Source organism: Amborella trichopoda, chromosome 1 (assembly GCF_054954075.1).
Source record: "Amborella trichopoda isolate Santa Cruz 75 chromosome 1, AtrichopodaSantaCruz75HAP2 v2.0, whole genome shotgun sequence".
Classification (NCBI taxonomy): Eukaryota; Viridiplantae; Streptophyta; class Magnoliopsida; order Amborellales; family Amborellaceae; genus Amborella; species Amborella trichopoda.
The window spans coordinates 40889355-40906894 of NC_142336.1; the positions used below are offsets into that span (position 1 = coordinate 40889355).

The 17540-nt window shown below is 35.9% G+C and overlaps 1 protein-coding gene across 1 annotated transcript; it reads left to right on the plus strand.

The window, feature by feature from the left end:
* Window positions 1–252: 252 nt before the first annotated feature.
* Window positions 253–2906, plus strand: LOC18426330 (uncharacterized). Its single transcript, XM_006832986.4, has 2 exons — window positions 253–1050; window positions 2409–2906. Exons 1-2 carry the CDS (start codon window positions 320–322, stop codon window positions 2617–2619), a joined length of 942 nt encoding a protein of 313 aa, XP_006833049.2. The 5' UTR covers window positions 253–319; the 3' UTR covers window positions 2620–2906.
* Window positions 2907–17540: the final 14634 nt, after the last annotated feature.

A 17540-nucleotide genomic window follows, 5' to 3' on the forward strand; every position in this document is an offset into this window, starting at 1 on the left:
GTCTAAGAAAGGGATTTTGAAGAAAGAGCTCGGGCTAAGATATTTTGTAAGAAGACAAAAAGAAAGGAGAAATGGGGAATCTTAAGGACGTTGATTAGAATCATTATAAAAGTATGAAGAATGGGCCTGCTTTGACCTCTAAGTTTTAGAAGGATAAAAATAAATTGTTGCCCTTGGCAGCATTAGAGAAAAACACTGTTGAATTTGGTAGCCTCAATCCACATTGAAACTCTCTGTTTTAGAGAAGGAATAGAAGGAAATTCGGGAAGCCCCATTTATTTATTTTGCTCTGTGCTTCAAGGAAAGAAGGCACTCATCAATGGCAGAAGCAAAAGCCCAAATAAATAGAGAAATGGATGGTACCACTCATGATACAGGAGCATCTATGGAGAATTCATCATACCAGGTGGAATCAGAAACAGTTCATAGAGATGAGACCGTTGTTGATGGTGAGGAAGAAGGGGACTTGAAGCATAATCTCGATTCATCGAAGGAAATGAAGGATCCTCTACAACAAGTAGAGGAGAATTCATCAAACCAGGTGGAATCAGAAACAGTTCATAGAGATGAGACTGTTGTTGATAGTGGGGAAGAAGGGGAGTTGAAGCCTAATCTCGATTCATCGAAGGAAATGAAGGATCCTCTCCAACAAGTAGAGGATGGTACCACTCATGATACAGGAGCATCTATGGAGAATTCATCAAACCAGGTGGAATCAGAAACAGTCCATAGAGATGAGACTGTTGTTAATATTGGGGAAGAATGGGACATGAAGCGTAATCTTGATTCATTGAAGGAAAGTAAGGATACTTTACAGCAAGTGCCTGAAAAAAATATCTGTGTTATTGATATCAAAGGCGATGGAGAAGAGAAAGTTGAGTTTGAGAGCAGAGAAAAGGCGGGCGAACCTGTTTGTCGAGTATGTCATTTTTGTTCTGTTAACCACTCTGGTCCTTCAGACCTCATGAATCTTGGGTGTGGCTGTAAAGGTGACCTCGCCATGGCTCATAAGCAATGTGCAGAGGCCTGGTTCAAAGTCAAAGGTGACAGGTGAGCTTCCTTTGTCTCCTTTTTTTGCTTCTTTCAACCTGATTTGTCTCATTAGTTTTCGGGGTCAGATTCCTGGTTTAGTTCTGATATTGCCCCAGAATTATTTCTGTGATAATTTGCGCTGTTGACTTTAATCTACTCTGAAGCCATGTTATTTTTATCACAGGTATTTTCAGTAGGTGTATAGGCTTGCTGAAAATAACCTGTAACTCAGGTATCTGAGAGTTCATGTTGGTCTGTTTTGAAACATATTAAAAACTTGTGCCAAAATAGGTATGTTCCCACAAGGCACACGAGTAAACATAGAGTATCGAAACGACAGATGAAGGAAAAGGTTTTAATGGTTTACAGAAAGCAAGTTATACTGTGCTGGTCATGAGAAACTCTACAAGCAGAATGGAGAAAGCAGCTTATGCAAATCCTTGGAAATAAGCTAAGGATGTTGTTTGATTATAGAAGTTGCCAGTTGATTGAAATATGAAACAACTGTAGGATTGCTTATACCATCTGTATTATTATCTTCACTTACCATAGCTACCATGGCATGTGTCGAAGAGAAAACAAAGAAAAAACTGCCATTCCCTGAAATAGTTTATTTAGTTTGGTAAACCTATGGACTTTACGTTATCTGCAACATTCTCAAGAGTGTCTGGTTTCAGAGGAGTCCAATGATGCATCTAATGTAAGTCTTTGGAATCTTTTTTTCTGTTTATCCTCCCTAAGTCTAGCCTTTGAAATCTATGAAACCTGATAGCATTTCCCAGTGATTAAGCTTAAGCCTGTCCTGACTTGCTGTTGTTCCTAGAAATTCTCTGATTGACTGTACCGCCGCTGCAATTTGGCTTCAGTTCAAGGCTCACACATCCTGTAATGAGCTCTTCCTTCTTGAAGGCTGTTTAACCTAGTCATCAAACCTGAAGAACCTTCATTGCTTGAGTCAGTGCTCTATAACAAAACTGAGGGTATTGATATACCCTCAAAAATAGACTCTATGAAGACCAGCTTGAATAGCCCTTTAAAAATAATGGACTTTTGGGAAATCGATTTTCTACATGTGAGGCCTTAAAGCGCTGTGCTTTAGATGGGGATGCCTTTTTACACTGTATCCCACCAAATGATCATATTTCAAGAATGGTATATCTTAAGAAAACGCATGAAGTCTAGAGCTGGTTTAACTGAATTTTCTAAGACTGAATAAAATTAGTAGATAAAATAATGATTGTAGAATCACAAATCCAAGAGGAATCTAGCTTGTAAATTTAAAGAGCTAACTTTCTTAGTTAACAGTATTCTAACTACCAATCTTTAGAGGACATAGTAGCTGTATGCATGAAATATTTGGTTGTTATTGATGTCAGATATTGCGAAATTTGTGGTGAAACTGCAAAAAACATCATCGGCGTTGGAGACAATAACTTTATTGAGCAGTGGAATGAGGGTGAGGTCATCCACACCATCCCCACTGAAAGGACGAAGTGCTGGCGTGGTCAGCCACTCTGCAACGTGTTGATGATTTGCATGATTTTGGCATTTGTGCTTCCATGGTTTTTTCGTGTAAATATGTTTTGAAAGCAGGATATTGTGGCCATCTTCACCAGTGTATCCCATTTTCTATCATATTACTGTTTCATTTGTTTGTGGTATTGCTTGCTTCAAAATTTTGGTCTCATGTAAAAGGTGAATATCGATATTTACAGTCCAAAGTATATTGCCCACTCAATAGTGTCACACTCATTGAGTTATTGTATACTTGGAGTTGTCAGTGAGAATGATACTCATTTGTAAATTTTATACTCACAGTCCTCGTGTGTTTCTTTTTTATCACTATAAAGATGTGGCTTGGATTATGGTTCAAATTTTCTGATATTGTATTTTTTGATGAAGGTCAAAACCAAAGTTTTGGGCGTCCACCTAAGACTAAAATTAAAATTCAATATTCAGTTACAAAATTGATTCAAAATTTGTCTGCGTTTCGTTTGAAAATGACTTACATTCAGTTGATATTCAAGCCAATTTTTGAAGAAAAATTTTCAGTGAAATTGAGCATTTGGCCAACTTCATTGGAACTTTTCTTTTTTCATGTGGAATCCTGATCCTCAGATCAATCCTAAAGGTGAAACATCTTTAATTTGAAATATGTGTTATATGGGCGAACGAGTGAAGATGATATATGGCTAATAGTAATCATATGAATTGGTTCCTCATTTAAAGATATTTGCTCCATAGTTCAGTCTGACCTCAATTTGTTCACTTTCAGCTGAATTTTGACAGAACTTGCATTTTAGCTAGGTGAAGGCAATTTGGTTGAATTTCTTGTGAAGTTCGAGCATTGTGGTGACGATAGCCTATGGGCATCATGATGCCTCTTCAGCCATCTACTTAATGTTGTGTTTTTTTACTTTCTTGGTGGCTAACCTCGTTCAATGTTGGATCAGGATAGATAATCAATTATAGCAATAAAGATATCATATGTAAGAGCAATGATTTCATGCAACGGTTGTATAAAAGATGCAACAATATTCGAAAACATGTTATGGCCATTTGTTTGATCCAAAATTTGAAATATACACTACCTTCTGCCAAAAGCTTTTAAGAGGTTTTCCTTTTTCGAAATTAGGATATTTTAGTTAAGGATGCAATTTCTATGGGGACTAGGCTTTTATGAAAACTAAATAAAGCCTCACATCGAATCCTCATCTAGAAAGCACTTTGAGCATCGAAAATCTCCATGATGGCTCTAAAATCAATTTTCAATACCGATTATGAAAATTTGAAGCTAAAAAAATGTACAGATCTTGTAGATTCGTGAAAATTTATTTCGTGAAAATTTATTTTTGGGACGAAATATATGGTTTAGGTAATGTGTTACAATATACATTATATTTAGAGTTTGAAATCCTATTTTTTTATAATGTGATTATCTATTTAAAGGTTTTTTATGCTAAAACTGCATTTTTTTGGTAAGTTTTGAAGTGAGGCTTTACTTATTTTTATAGAGCTGCTGCTCTATCAAACCATTGTCGTTTAGTTACTGTTGTAAAATGTGAAACGATTGCATTTGGTCAAATAAAGGTAATTTTAATTCATGAGAGATTAATCTTTGGGGCTTCCAGCTCTACGAAGCCTGATGGGTGCTCATTGACTTATATAACCCTTTTAGAAGGTAAAATACCAAAGGAATCATCTGGAAATGCATATTAATCCACGCAAAATGTTAGACTTTTATTAGAATATAAAGCAGAAAGGCCATTAGATCATTGGCATGAAAAATGGAAGGGAACTTTATCAAATTAAGAAGGAGAAATTTATGTAGCTCACATCAAAAATTTCACTAGAAGACATTGTTTTGATTCCCAAATATCTTCAAATTGATTATCTCGACATCAAGATGCATAGACATGAGAAAAAAAATAGATTTCAAGTTTTGGAAATAGTGCATCTTGTAATGCATTTTTGGACCGTCAATTTTCAAGATTTTCAAGTTTTCATAGATATGCTTGATCTACACTATTTTTAAGCTTCAAATTTTATAATCAAAGATGAAACGATATTTTAAGACTGTCACAAAGATCTCCATTATTGAAACCATATTTCTCGACATTATTTGAAGGTACTTTGATTGTTTAGAGCCTCAATTCTATACAAACCGCACCCAATTAAGGATGAGAAATAAACAATTTAATAATTTTATAAATATTATGTGGAGACCACCCCACCCTGCCACCCTTTTTTCAAAATTGCCCCCCTATCCGACATTTCCTATATCGGACAGGTGGGAAATTTCATAATTTTTTGTTTCTTTTTTATTCGAGGCCCGTCCGATATCAGAAACACTGAATGACCTTATCTATTGGGTTGTTTAGTGTTTGAAATATCGGATAAGGAGCAATTCTGAAGGGTTGTTTAGTGTTTGAAATATCGGATAAGGAGCAATTCTGAAAAGAAAAGGGTGGCGTATTGGGGTGGTCTCTGCATAGTATTTACAAAAATATGGAGCATCTCATAATACAAGATATAAATAATGGTCTACAAGTAATTTTTCCTATTTAAAATAGATAATTACCCTGACGACCGTTGAAGTAAATTTTCCTATTTATAGAAGGTTCCTGAACAAACTCCATGGAAAACCAAAAAAACAAGGTACTTTTAGTTCACAACGAAATAGATCTACCCAATTTCCGTTGAGTAGATTTCAAAGAGTCTACATAGGAATAAACTTGAAGTCAAGCTTCACTACTAAAAATTAATACATTGCAAAAGCCACAAGTCTCATATCATATGATTGTATATTGAATTTTAATGGGGGAAATGGTGGACTTGGTCTTGTGCATATTCCATGGGGATTCCGTGCCATGTGTAACACCATTCGAGGTTTCGAAAATATGTAAATAAGAAACAGCCAAGAAGACAAAAAAGATAAACCCTAAAACCTAAACTCTAGACTTAAAATAATAGAATCTGGTTTAGAGAGAGAGAGCCACATTTCATAATCCTTTATTATGACTTTAAAAATGATGATCGTGTTAAGAACGGCTGTTTTGTATATCACATTGAACAAACCAACAAAGTAAACAAACTAATGCTGATTATCTTTTTCTTTTTTTCTTTTTTCAATGGTAACTTGAATGACCTCCTTAGTATATACCAAATGTCAAGATGTCATTTTAACTTTGGCTATACGGACATATAAAAAAAGTTAAAAAAATCTACTCATTAGGTGTGTTTGAATGGGCCGAGTTCTTAAGCTAACAAGTGCTATAAAAGAGGAAAAAATATGTTTAAAGTCAAATTAAACAAACACATCTAGGTTAAAACAGTAGTGAGAAAATGGATTTTGAAAAAAAATAAAATTGTGCCTGGGTTATTTCCTATAAAAGAAATGTAAACAATGAGGCTATTTGTTTTTGGTATGTAGATGTCACAATCATCACTGCCTGTCAGATTTGAAATCAAATGGTTGAGGATGTGTCATTATTTGGGCACAAAATTCAAAATAAAATTTTTCGAATGTTGTGACACACTTTCATCTATTAATGATTATGAGCTTGTATAAAAAAAAAAAAGTCTAAAACAAAAGGTCTCACAATATACAATCCCATAAATTATCCAAAAAAAAGGCAAAAATGTAAAAAGTATTCATGCCCAAACATTTTTTAATCTTTGCCAAAATGATAAAATATAAAATGTATATATATATATATATATAAAATAATTTTTTATTTTTAAAACTTATAATTTTTTGAAATTTCTTTTTTTAAAGATCATCGAATTGCACACTAGATTAGGCTCCTAAGGGTGGCGAGCCCAAGTTACTCAGGCGAATGTGAGCTGCCGTACCCAAATAATCAAACACAGCTCGTTACCAAAACCCGAGGCCGAGCCCTCCTTAGCCAACTCAACCTTCTTTAGCCCCATATTTCATCTTAATATGATTTGTAGAAAATATAAAATAAGCGTCAAATATTTTTGAGTTGTCAAGACCAGATGCTAGGATGCTCACCTCTAATATTATTAATGACGCTATTGTAACCATGTATTCCGACTGAGAATTGTAGTAACATACATTGTAAAAAAAAAAAAAAGAATTATAGTCACATACATTTTAAAATTGCTTGTATTTAAGATAAACGTCTTGAGTCATTGAAATGTACACTATTATATAATATAAATATCTACGTGGTAGATACGCAGATATTATTTGATCGCTATATTAAATATCGATTTTGATGTTATTTGGTCTCTATATTAATGGGTCAATGTAGTCATTTTGTGGAATGGGTATGCATGGACGCACTTAGAGAAATAGCATTGAAACAGTAGTCTCCAATACATGAATACAACAGAGTGAATAATATATTACTTGATTAATCCTCTACATCCTTCAAAAATCAACCCTAGAATAATAGATTGTATATCTTTACAATGAGGTCACAATCTTTCTTAGTTATAGTTTTCTTGGTAGGGGTGGCAATGGGTCGGGTCCGGCCCGAATAGTATTCAGGTCCAGGTTTTGGACCTGGACCCAAAATCGGGTCTTCCCATCAGGTCTAGTCGGGTCCATTGCCACCCCTATTTGTTGGTCGGCTGTAGTGTACAATTGACCAGACTCAAGTTTAAAATCAAAATTTTTGAACTTTATTACATACACCCCAAGCTATCGGATTTAACATCTTACAATTGAGAGTAATCGTGATCTCTTTGTACCAAGAATAAATGATTGTATAACATACAAATCCATAATATTAAAAGATGAAAGAAAAAATATCCTCACATGAAAACAAATATGATGAAGAAACCACTATGAAGAAAAATTGGTGACAATGTATTAATAAAGGGTGGGGATTATACAGATAGGTGCCTCTCTAAATTCTGTTGGAAGAAGTGATTCAAGAGTCACAAGTCTATGATAGCTTGAAAACTTGTATTCAACCTTAATTATGAAATTTAAAATTTAAAAAATAATGCAAATCGAACATATCTATAAACGTTTGAAAAATCTTAAAAATAGATAGTCAGATAACTTCTTACAAGATGCATCATTTTTACGATTTTAAATTCATTTTTCTTTAAAACTATATATCTAGAGGTCAAGATGATCAATTGAAAAATTTTCCAACTTCTAAAAACTCTTTTCTACTGATTTTTTGTGTGCATCTTATTTCTATAGTATAAGATTGCAACCTTATATAAACTTCTTTCTCCGTAGGGCTTCTATGAGTCCGTAGATTCATCTATTCACACGAGTCCTCCCTCTAAATCTATTTAGACATGGATTTTGGAATGAAAATTTTACGAATCCATATTCTAAGCTACAGTGATCACGAATATTAAAAAGAAAATCATAAATTTTAAATTTAAAAGTGATTTTTTGAATTTCTCAATACCATTTATTTTAAAGTTTGGTAGGACCCCTATTTTTTCTAAAGTCCAACTTAAAAATGGACGTTAAATACGTCCCCTCATTCATACAATACTTTTGTTTAACAAAATCGCATATATAAAGAGGTGGGGAGGCAAGTGAATTAGAAGATTGAGCTCTTATTGAAAGGAAAAATAAGGGTAAGATATGGTTCAAAATAAAGAAAATTTTCTCCTCACGGCAAAATCGACATCAAGACTTCTTAGCACTAAATAGGACATATAATATGACAGCGAAATGGCATATGATGACATGGTGTTGAGTCCGTTTGTGATAATGTGGGACAATGCAAGCTTCTAATTGACTTAGGCTTAGCCACACGAAATTCAATATAAGGCTTTGTAAAGAATTAGGCAAAAATGATGCATTAATAAAAAAGTGATTGTCTACAAAGAGAACATTTATCTTTTGTAAGAGATTATCTATAAAGAGGTCATTTATTTTTTATACATAGAGGTCACAATCATTCTAATCCCTTAAATTTCAAAATGGGGCAGTTGTAAGAGTATCATCGATAAGACACAAAGTTTCAAAAAAAAATTTCGGACTTAATGACTCACTCTAAGCCATCTAATTTGGCATCTACTAAGGTAGAATGATTATGGATGCTCTAATAGTGGCGTTGTTTAGAGTCAAGAGATGGATTGGAAGAGTGTGGTGAATGGGAAAAAGGTTGTTGTGTGTAGGGATGAGATTGGGGTTTTCATGGGACCGTCCTTCCCTACCGTGGTGGTTGATTGGATGGAGTGGGAGCAATAAGACATCAAATCCGGCTTCTTTGTGACTGGCTCTTTTTGACCTCCTTTAGCTAATTTTTTTGGCCTTTCTGAATGAGCCCATAGGGGTTGGAATTTATCCTACTGTCCCAAGATTAAAATTATCTGTCCCAATAAAATAGTCTTTAAACTACGGTTAAAAGAGGAGGTACGAAGGACCTTATCCTATAGATTTTACAGAGTCCGAGGGAGTTTACTTTCTCTGGACCTATGGGAACCCTCAGATCATGGTTCCATTCTACAAAAGGAGACCTATTGGATAAAGTTGTGGGGCCTCCCGTTAAATTCTTGGAACGTATCCATTATAAAAAACGTGGTTGGTATCTTTGGGATTTATTGTGATGAGGACTGGGACTCCTTTTTGAACCCAATATGTAAATTTGTTCATGTTAAGTTATGGGGTTTCCATGGAATGTCGATTCCTAAAAAAGTGTGCTTATGTATTGCTGATGATATCTTTGCGATTTCAATCACAAATGAGAATAGCTCTTCTTCGGCTATGATCTTGGTACAAGATCCCGCTAAGAGTTATTTTTCAGGAAAACAACAGAAGAAGGATAGTGCATTGCCGGAGAATATGAACGAGACGTCCGCTATTGGGGACTTTCCGGGAAGACGAGATAGGCGAAATTATCAGAATTTCAAACTTCAAAATTCTTAAAAATTAAAAGCTCCCAGTATATCCACACAGTGGATCCCGATGGGACGATTTTCGGATTCATCTACAGGTCTTTCAGAGTTTTTTGTTGCACGTAAGGTGGCAGTTTCGGGGGGATGCCGAGGATTGCGAACATTTGATGTTAAAGGAGGGGCCATTGGATGGTTTGGTTCCCTAGTAGTTCCTTTGAATACGGTGGACCCACTCAACCTCATCGTTGTTTCTGCATAGGGAAAGGTATTGTTCAGGGAATGATGACAACTTTGAGTCCCGAGAAAAGAAAGGAGATTGTTGTCAGCGATTTTGTCTCCGCGACTGCTGTCCTTCCTCCCTTCAATCACGCTACTGTGAAAAAGGATTTTTCCATTCCCATCTTTGGAACGAGATAGAGATCAATAGAAACCTCTTAGAGTTGATATCGGTGGTGGTGCCGCTTTTAGGCCTCGTTGCTCATAGGAAGGTATCGACAGTGCTTTGTCGTCGAAGTCTTTCGTGGCTGCTTGTTGCAGTTATTTCAACCTTGAAGATGTATCTATTGCCTTATCGCATGGCGGTGGCCAAAGTTCAAGTGAAGAAAACTAGGACTAGGTTTGATCCACTGTTGGTTGACCCTCTGGCCATTGTTCTGGTGGAACCTGAGGATCTGCCTCTGGAAGCTCTGTCACCAGTAGAGGATGAGCTCAGTCCACAAGAACTCTCGGGCTCGGGGCTTGCTCTGACAGTCTCTGAGGATTTTATGCCATTAGAGGTCCTTCCTTAGATGATTGCTCCGCCACTATTCTCGGGGCCAACTACTGCGGGGACTCAAATAGAAGAGATTCATGTGGAGCCTTACTCTGAGAAGGCTCTTATGGATGACACTATGTTGTTGTCTATGATGCTGGATGACATGGGAATGGATGATGCTCCCCTCATAGTGGTCTAGAAGAGATTAAGGAGCAGAGGAGAACTACGACTGTCAGAAAGGAAGCTTCAAGCAATGGAAAGGCGGTTGCTACGGTTTCTCTGGCCAAAGCTTCTTCGGTGGTTAAGAAGAAGAAGATAGCGAAGATGGGGACTCGATCTTCTGCACGACTCGAGGCCTATGGCATTTTCAAGCGAGGTCCGCCAAGTGCTCTAACCTTTGGTGATCCGATGGTGGTCGACGTGGAATCCTCTTCTTCAAGCTCTGCATCATGGGACGATGACCTCAATAAAGCCTTGATGCTGGAAGAGCTATACTTTGGCACCGGCCCTGATGGACTTGGAAGTTGCTCCTCTAACTCTCTCCCTTTTCTATTTATGAATTTCTTATCTTGGAATGTAAGGGGTGACCCCAGTAGGAAAAGGTATGTCTTGTTTTGGGTGTCTAAATTTAAACTGGTAGTTTTGCTTTTACAGGAAACCAAATTACCTAGGCCTAATGTGTCGTGTGCTAGGGAGGTTTAGGGTCTTGGTGCTGTTGGTTTTTATGGGGTAGATGCGGTCGGTGCTTGCAGAATTTTGAAATTATTATTAAGTATAGATTTTTGCTTTTGGGTTTTATTGATCATAAATCGGGTTTTTTTTGGGGTCTCATGAATGTGTGTGGACCTTCTGTTCATGGTCTTAAAGAAGTTTTCATTGATGAGATGAATTCAATTGTTAATTCCTTTCCTTTTCCGATGGTGGTGGGGGGGATTTTAACCTTATTCGATGGCTAGACGAATGTTTAGTCGACACTTCTATTAATACCTCGATAAGAATGTTTAATAGACTTATTGAAAGTAATGCCTTTATGGACTTTCTATCATTAGATCAAAGTTCACTTGGTCTAATAATAGTGTCAACAATCTATCCATGTCCAAATTAGATATATTTTTGTTTCGATGGAATAACTGGAAGAATTTTCTTTAGCATTTGTTGAGTCCCTACCGAGACTATCTTTTGATCACCTCCCTATTTTGCTAACGACAAGAATATTACAAGGTGGTTCGAAACCTTTCAGACTTGATCTGGCATGGTTGGAGGAGGATGGGGTAATGGATTTAATCAAAGGGAACTTGGATAAATATCATCGTTGAGGGTACTGTGGATTACCAATTACGTTGAAAATTGTTAGGTATCAAACATAAGTTGATTGCTTGGAAGAAAGAAAATAATTTTGATATCTAAAGGAAAATCGAGAGGGTTCTAATTGATATCAAAAGGTTAGATTACAACGTCCAAGAGGATGGTGTTTTGACAGATCAGTGAATTTTGAATCGAAGTTTAAAATTGAAAGAGTTGAATGATCTTAGAAGAGTAGAGGAAATATACTGAAGGCAAAGGTCTCGGTCCAAGTGGCTAAAAGAAGGAGACGTCATTACAATGAAATTTCATGCTATTACTAATGCTAGAAGAAGGCATAATGACCTTTCTGGATTAGCCATCCCAAGGGTTGATTCTGAAAATGATAATGCTATGGAACTTGCAGTTATCAATCATTCAATAAGATCTTTACTAAGGAAGTGGAATTTACACCAAAATTTGAGAGAGCACCTTTCAAGGTGCTCCCTTTTGACTTAAAGAGTCAGTTGGAGCATGAGGTAACTATTCAAGAGGTACAAAATGCTGTTTTTGCATTGTCAAGTGATAAAGGACCTGGACCAAATGGTTTTTCTTTAGCCTTTTTTCATAAATTTTAGAACTTGGTCAGAGGTGAACTCCTGGAGTTATGGGTTTTATGATTACTGGACATATTTTTAATTCTACTTTTTTGGCCTTGATCCCCAAGAAATCGATAATATTAGAAATCTCTAATATTAAACCAATCAGCCAGCTTACCAGTCTTTACAAAATAATTGCCAAAGCGTTAGTTGAAAGACAGAAAGTGGTCCTTCCTCTTCTCATAACGAGCACACAGTCAGCTTTTATCCAAGATCGTCAAATTACTGATAGTGTGCTCATTGCGCAAGAGTGCATCCACTCCCTAGTGATCAGTAACAACCTGGAGTGATGTTGAAGTTAGACATGGAGAAGGCTTATGACAGAGTTGAGTGGGGGGCATTATTAGAAATTATGAAGATGATGGGCTCTAAAGATAGATGGAGTAGTTGGATTTTTTATTGTCTGTCCTCTGCTCATTTTTCGGTGATCTTTAAAGGGAGCCCGTTTAGCTTCTTCAATGCTTCAACAGGACTTCGTCAAGGGGATCCGCTTTCTCCATTTTTATTTACTATCTATGATGAATGCTTCAGTTTGATGCTGAGTAAGGTGGAAAGAGTGGGTCATTTCTCGGGTTTTCGAATTGAGGACTCAAATATTTCCATTTCACTTACAATATGTAGATGATACTCTCATTTTTTGTGATGCGGAGATCCTTTATGTCAGGAACATTGCGCGCTTTCTGACGTGTTGTGAGCTAATATTGGGCTTGAAAGTTAATTTTCACAAGTCATTGATGGTTGGTGTGAATTGCTCACAGGTGGTGGTGGATCACTTAACATCTACTATGGATTGTAAAATTGGTTCCTTTCCTGTTACTTAATTGGGGATGCCCATTTCAGATTCGCGGCTTTCTATAGCAATTTGGGATAAGGTGATTAAGAGAGTTCAACTTAAACTTGATATATGGAAGCCGAAATATCTATCGTTAGGAGGGAGAGTAACTTTATTGCGGTCTTGTTTGGCTAACCTCCCAGTTTACCAAATGTCATTGATCAATATACCCACCTCGGTTGCAAGAATAATTGAAAAAATGATATGAGATTTTCTTTGAGGAGCTGCGAAAGTTTCATCTTTTAAGATGGAATAGAGTTTGTACCCCAAAGTGGGAAGGAGGATTGGGTGTCCAGAAGACCAAAATGTTCAACCAAGCTCTCCTGTGCAAGTGGTGGTAGCACAATCTTCATTTGAAGATCATCTCTGGTACCAAGTTTACTGTCTAAATATGGTATGGATAGACTTAAATTGCCGATTGGTGCTGGAAGGGTAAAGATACTTCTCATCTATGGAGAGCTATCTCCAATTGCAGGCTAATGATGATGTGGTACACAGGTCTTTTTTTGGCATCATAAGGGATTATCCTTTGAAGGCATTATTTCTAAATCTTTTTAGGCTTGTTACCAGACCTAACTTAAGAGTTTGAGAGGCAGTGGAGAGAGGCTGGACAAAGTGTATGTATCTCAAAGTGCAGATGATGAGATGATTTGGGAGGTTGAGAGTGATGGTATTTTCTCTGTCAAATCATGTTATAGTCTATTTTTCCATGATTGATGAAGGCGGTCTCACACATTGCTTGGTCAAATATGGAAATGGTCAATTCCACACAAAGTTCAAGTGTTTGTTTAGCTGGTGGCACAGGACAGAGTGTTGGCCATTGATAATTTGATTAAAAGAGGGAAATTTCTTCCAAATGTGTGTTTGCTTTACAAGGAGGATGGGGAGAATGGTGCACATCTTTTCATACACTGCACTTTCACATCGAGAATTTGGTATTGGCATTTTGAGATGGTAAGGACATGTTTCATCCTTGACATCTCCATTTTTGCCTAAGACGGGTAGAGTAGTATGAAAGATTGCAGTAGGAGTGAGTCTTTGGGAGGTTGGAAGGAAAGAAATAGGAGGACCTTTGAAGGGATAGCTATTCCTTTTGATAATTTTATCCATATCATCAAAAGCTTCATATGGCCGTGGCTGTCAGTTAATAAAGAGGGATGGGGGATATCCAAGGTGGATGTGTCGACCAATCTGTATAATCTATTCTTTATCGGTTCTGGTTGCTCTAGAGCACGATGTATGTGGAAGGCCCTGGGTATAGGAACTTTAAGCTTAATTTTGATGGGAGCTCTTCAGGCAACCCTAGGTCATCAGGAATTGGTGGTGTCATGCGTGACTACTGTGGTAATGTTATTTTTACCTACGCTGGACCGATAGGCCATGCTACTGCTAATTTTGCATAATTGAGTGCTTTGCTTTGTGGGCTGAAGATTTAATTTCTATGAATTTGGGTTGCAGCTGTACGGTAGAAAGAGATTCATTAAATGTTATAAAATGGTGTAATTTGGAATAGAGGGTCCCTTGGGAACTTTGATCTTTATGGCTGTAGGTGATGGATATTGCAATCACAGTGTCGATTTTCTTGTCTCATATTTATCGTGAAGCTAACAGTATTGTTGATTCGTTAGCAAAGGGTGGGGCTGCTATCCCTTCTCTTATTGTCTTTGACGATGTAATTTCCTTTTTGTAGCTATCAATAAAATTAGTACCCTTTGTCAAAAAAAAAAGAAGTTAGAATGATTATTACCTCCATGTACAAAGATAAAAAGTATAGTTTGTATAGAGCCGAGGCTCTAAACAATCAAAGTAAAGCACACCTTCAAATAGTATCGAGAAATGTGGTTTCAATACTGGAAATATTTGTGATAGCCTGAAAATATATTTTCATCTTTAAATATACAATTTAAAGCTTAAAAAATAGTGTAAATATAACATATCTATGAAAAATTGAAAATTGATCGTCCAAAAATACGTTACAAGATGCAATATTTCTGAAACTTGAGACTGATTTTTTCTCATGTCCATGCATTTTGATGTCGAGATGATTCATTTAAGGATATTTGGACATCAAAACAACCTCCTCTAGTGAAATTTTTAGGTGGGCTCTAATTTGATTGTTTAGAGCCTCGACTCTATATAAACGTTTTTCAAAGGTAAATGGTATATTTTTCGACAATCCCAATAAAAAAATGTGTTAAAAGAGTAGTAATAAAATAAAAGGAAACTATCATCTTATCCCCTATTTTTAACTTCTATATCTCATCAGATCTAATAATCTAAAATATTACTTAAAAGTCAAAATACTTTATCTTTTTTATCTAACAACCCTTAAACTCTTTTGACCATGAAAATTTGACCCAAATAAACACAAAAATAACACTATAATCAAACTTCTCTCCGTTAACTCATTACTCTCTCAGTTAACTCATTACTTCGAACAACCATATCTCTCACATCACCACTTATCTCTCTCTAGTGAAACCAGACGTAGCTCTCTCTCTCTCTCGCTCTCTTGTGAAAACCAAAGGAAGCTTGCTCTTAGAACCTCAGAGGCAGCGCTCGTGCTCTAGAACTCAGAAGCACTATACCAGGTATGCTCTCTCTCTCTCTCTCGCTATATCAATTTTTTTAGGGCCTTTTTGTATTTTCCTCTCTCTCTCTCTATCCCTCTCTCTCTATCTCGAGATTTTTAGGGTTTGCATCCTCTTATTTCTGTTTTTATCTTTTTTTTTGTTTGTTTTTGGATATTTATCAGTTTCTCTCTATCTCTTGCTATCTCTATTTTTTGGGCATTCTCTTAGTTTCTCTCCATCTCTCTCTATTTTGAGATTTTTAAGGTTTTTCATTAGTTTATTTTTATCTCTATCTCGTTTTTTTGTTTTGTTTTTTGAATCTTTTTGAGTTTTTCTCTATCTCTTCCTATCTCGATTTTTTTGTGGCATTTTTTCAGTTTCACACTATCTTTATCATGAGATTTTTAGGGTTTTTCATCAGATACTTGGTTTCTCCCTCTCTTTTTCTCTCTATATTTCTCAATATTCCTCTCAGTGTCTCTATTTTTTCTTCCTCATATGGTTTTTCTCTCTCAGCTTCTAATCTTTTGGGATCCGCCTCTTTCAGAGGTTTTTTTTACAGAGGTTTTTCTTGTTTAATGTTAACAATAATTTTTGATGCAATGAATAGGTTTTACTGCTATATTTTGTGAGAGGTTTTTTACGAAGGATTTTTTATGAAGGATTTACTGCTATATTTTGTGTATCTGTAACAATGAATAGAGTGAGTGAAAATGTATAGATACAATTATTGGAAGCAATTACATTTCAAAAAACAAATATTGAAAATAACTATCAGGACATATATTTTGTGGCTGATCAGGATCCCTATATTCATAAAAATTTCTGGTTTTGTTGGCATCGTCTCAGACACTTCTGCAAATTTCAGCAATTATTTCTTTATTTAATAATGATTGTATGTGTTTCTGGTTATTTGGCCTCTACCAAATTCAACAGTTATTTTTTTATTTAATATCGATTGCATGTGTTTCTGGTTATTTGGCCTTGATTTTGTTTACTCCTATTTAGACGTACTGCAACTTTTGATTATTAAGTGTCCAAAATTGGCAGAATTACCCTCTTTTGCTGATTAAGTGTCTGAAATTGGTGATTACCCTGCATGACAGCTTTGTCCTTTGGATTCAATGTGGCATGCATGGTCTTTGATTTTTTCTGAAAACAAAATACAATGGGTTCTCAAGTTACATATAGTTGTTTAAGAAAGGATAGTATAGGTATAGTTGTAAAGTTATGGCTGATCAAGAAACATGCAGGCATATGAGCCTGAAATCTGATGATTATATAAAACTAGTTGCTCACTCAATTGAAAATTAACGGTCCTTGTCATTTGATAGATATGTTACTCTTATTGGCAAATTATTGTTTATATGAGTGTTGTTCTGTAGATTGAAGTAATAGTGTTGAACCTCATTATCTTTTATGCAGTAGTGAAGATGAATGAAAAAATGTTTTTGTGTATATATGGAGGTGAACTTTGCAATAACGTTGATGGTAGTATAAGAGTATGTTGGGGGCGATTGATGTACTTTTTCAATTCATGGACAAACAAAGTTGGATGAGATAAAGGAAGATGTAGCAAATCAATTCACCATAGAATCATCTAGAGTGTCTCTTAAGTACATCTTCCCGAGCAACAAGAGACGCCTTGTTACCTTATTTAATGATCATGATGTCGAAAGGATGTTATTTGCACATGAAGGTTGCAATGAATTAGAAATCTATGTTTTCGATGGATGTGAACGTAGGAGTGGTGTTTCTGTGGTGAATGGTAACACAAGGTACGTTGACCTATAAATTTGATCCAATCAACTTTTGTTTTATATAGAAGTTATCAAAATCCTTATTCATATTATGCATGTTGCCCGTACATAAGGCACCATCATTATGTGTAATGCATCGTCATCTCTTTCATGTGTAATGTTATGAATCAAACACATTCTTGTTGCTGATTTGGAGATTTAGAAATAAATGTATGTGTAATGTTATGAATCAAATAAATGTATGTGTAATACATCATCATCTCTTTCTTGTGTGGAGATTTGCTACTGCTTTGAATTGTCTCTCTA

Excerpts from the sequence above, each read along its gene's own strand:
- LOC18426330 (XM_006832986.4), top strand. The coding sequence starts at position 320 with ATGGCAGAAGCAAAAGCCCAAATAAATAGAGAAATGGATGGTACCACT. Across the intron at positions 1,051-2,408 it reads TTCAAAGTCAAAGGTGACAG|ATATTGCGAAATTTGTGGTG; the intron begins GTGAGCTTCCTT and ends TATTGATGTCAG.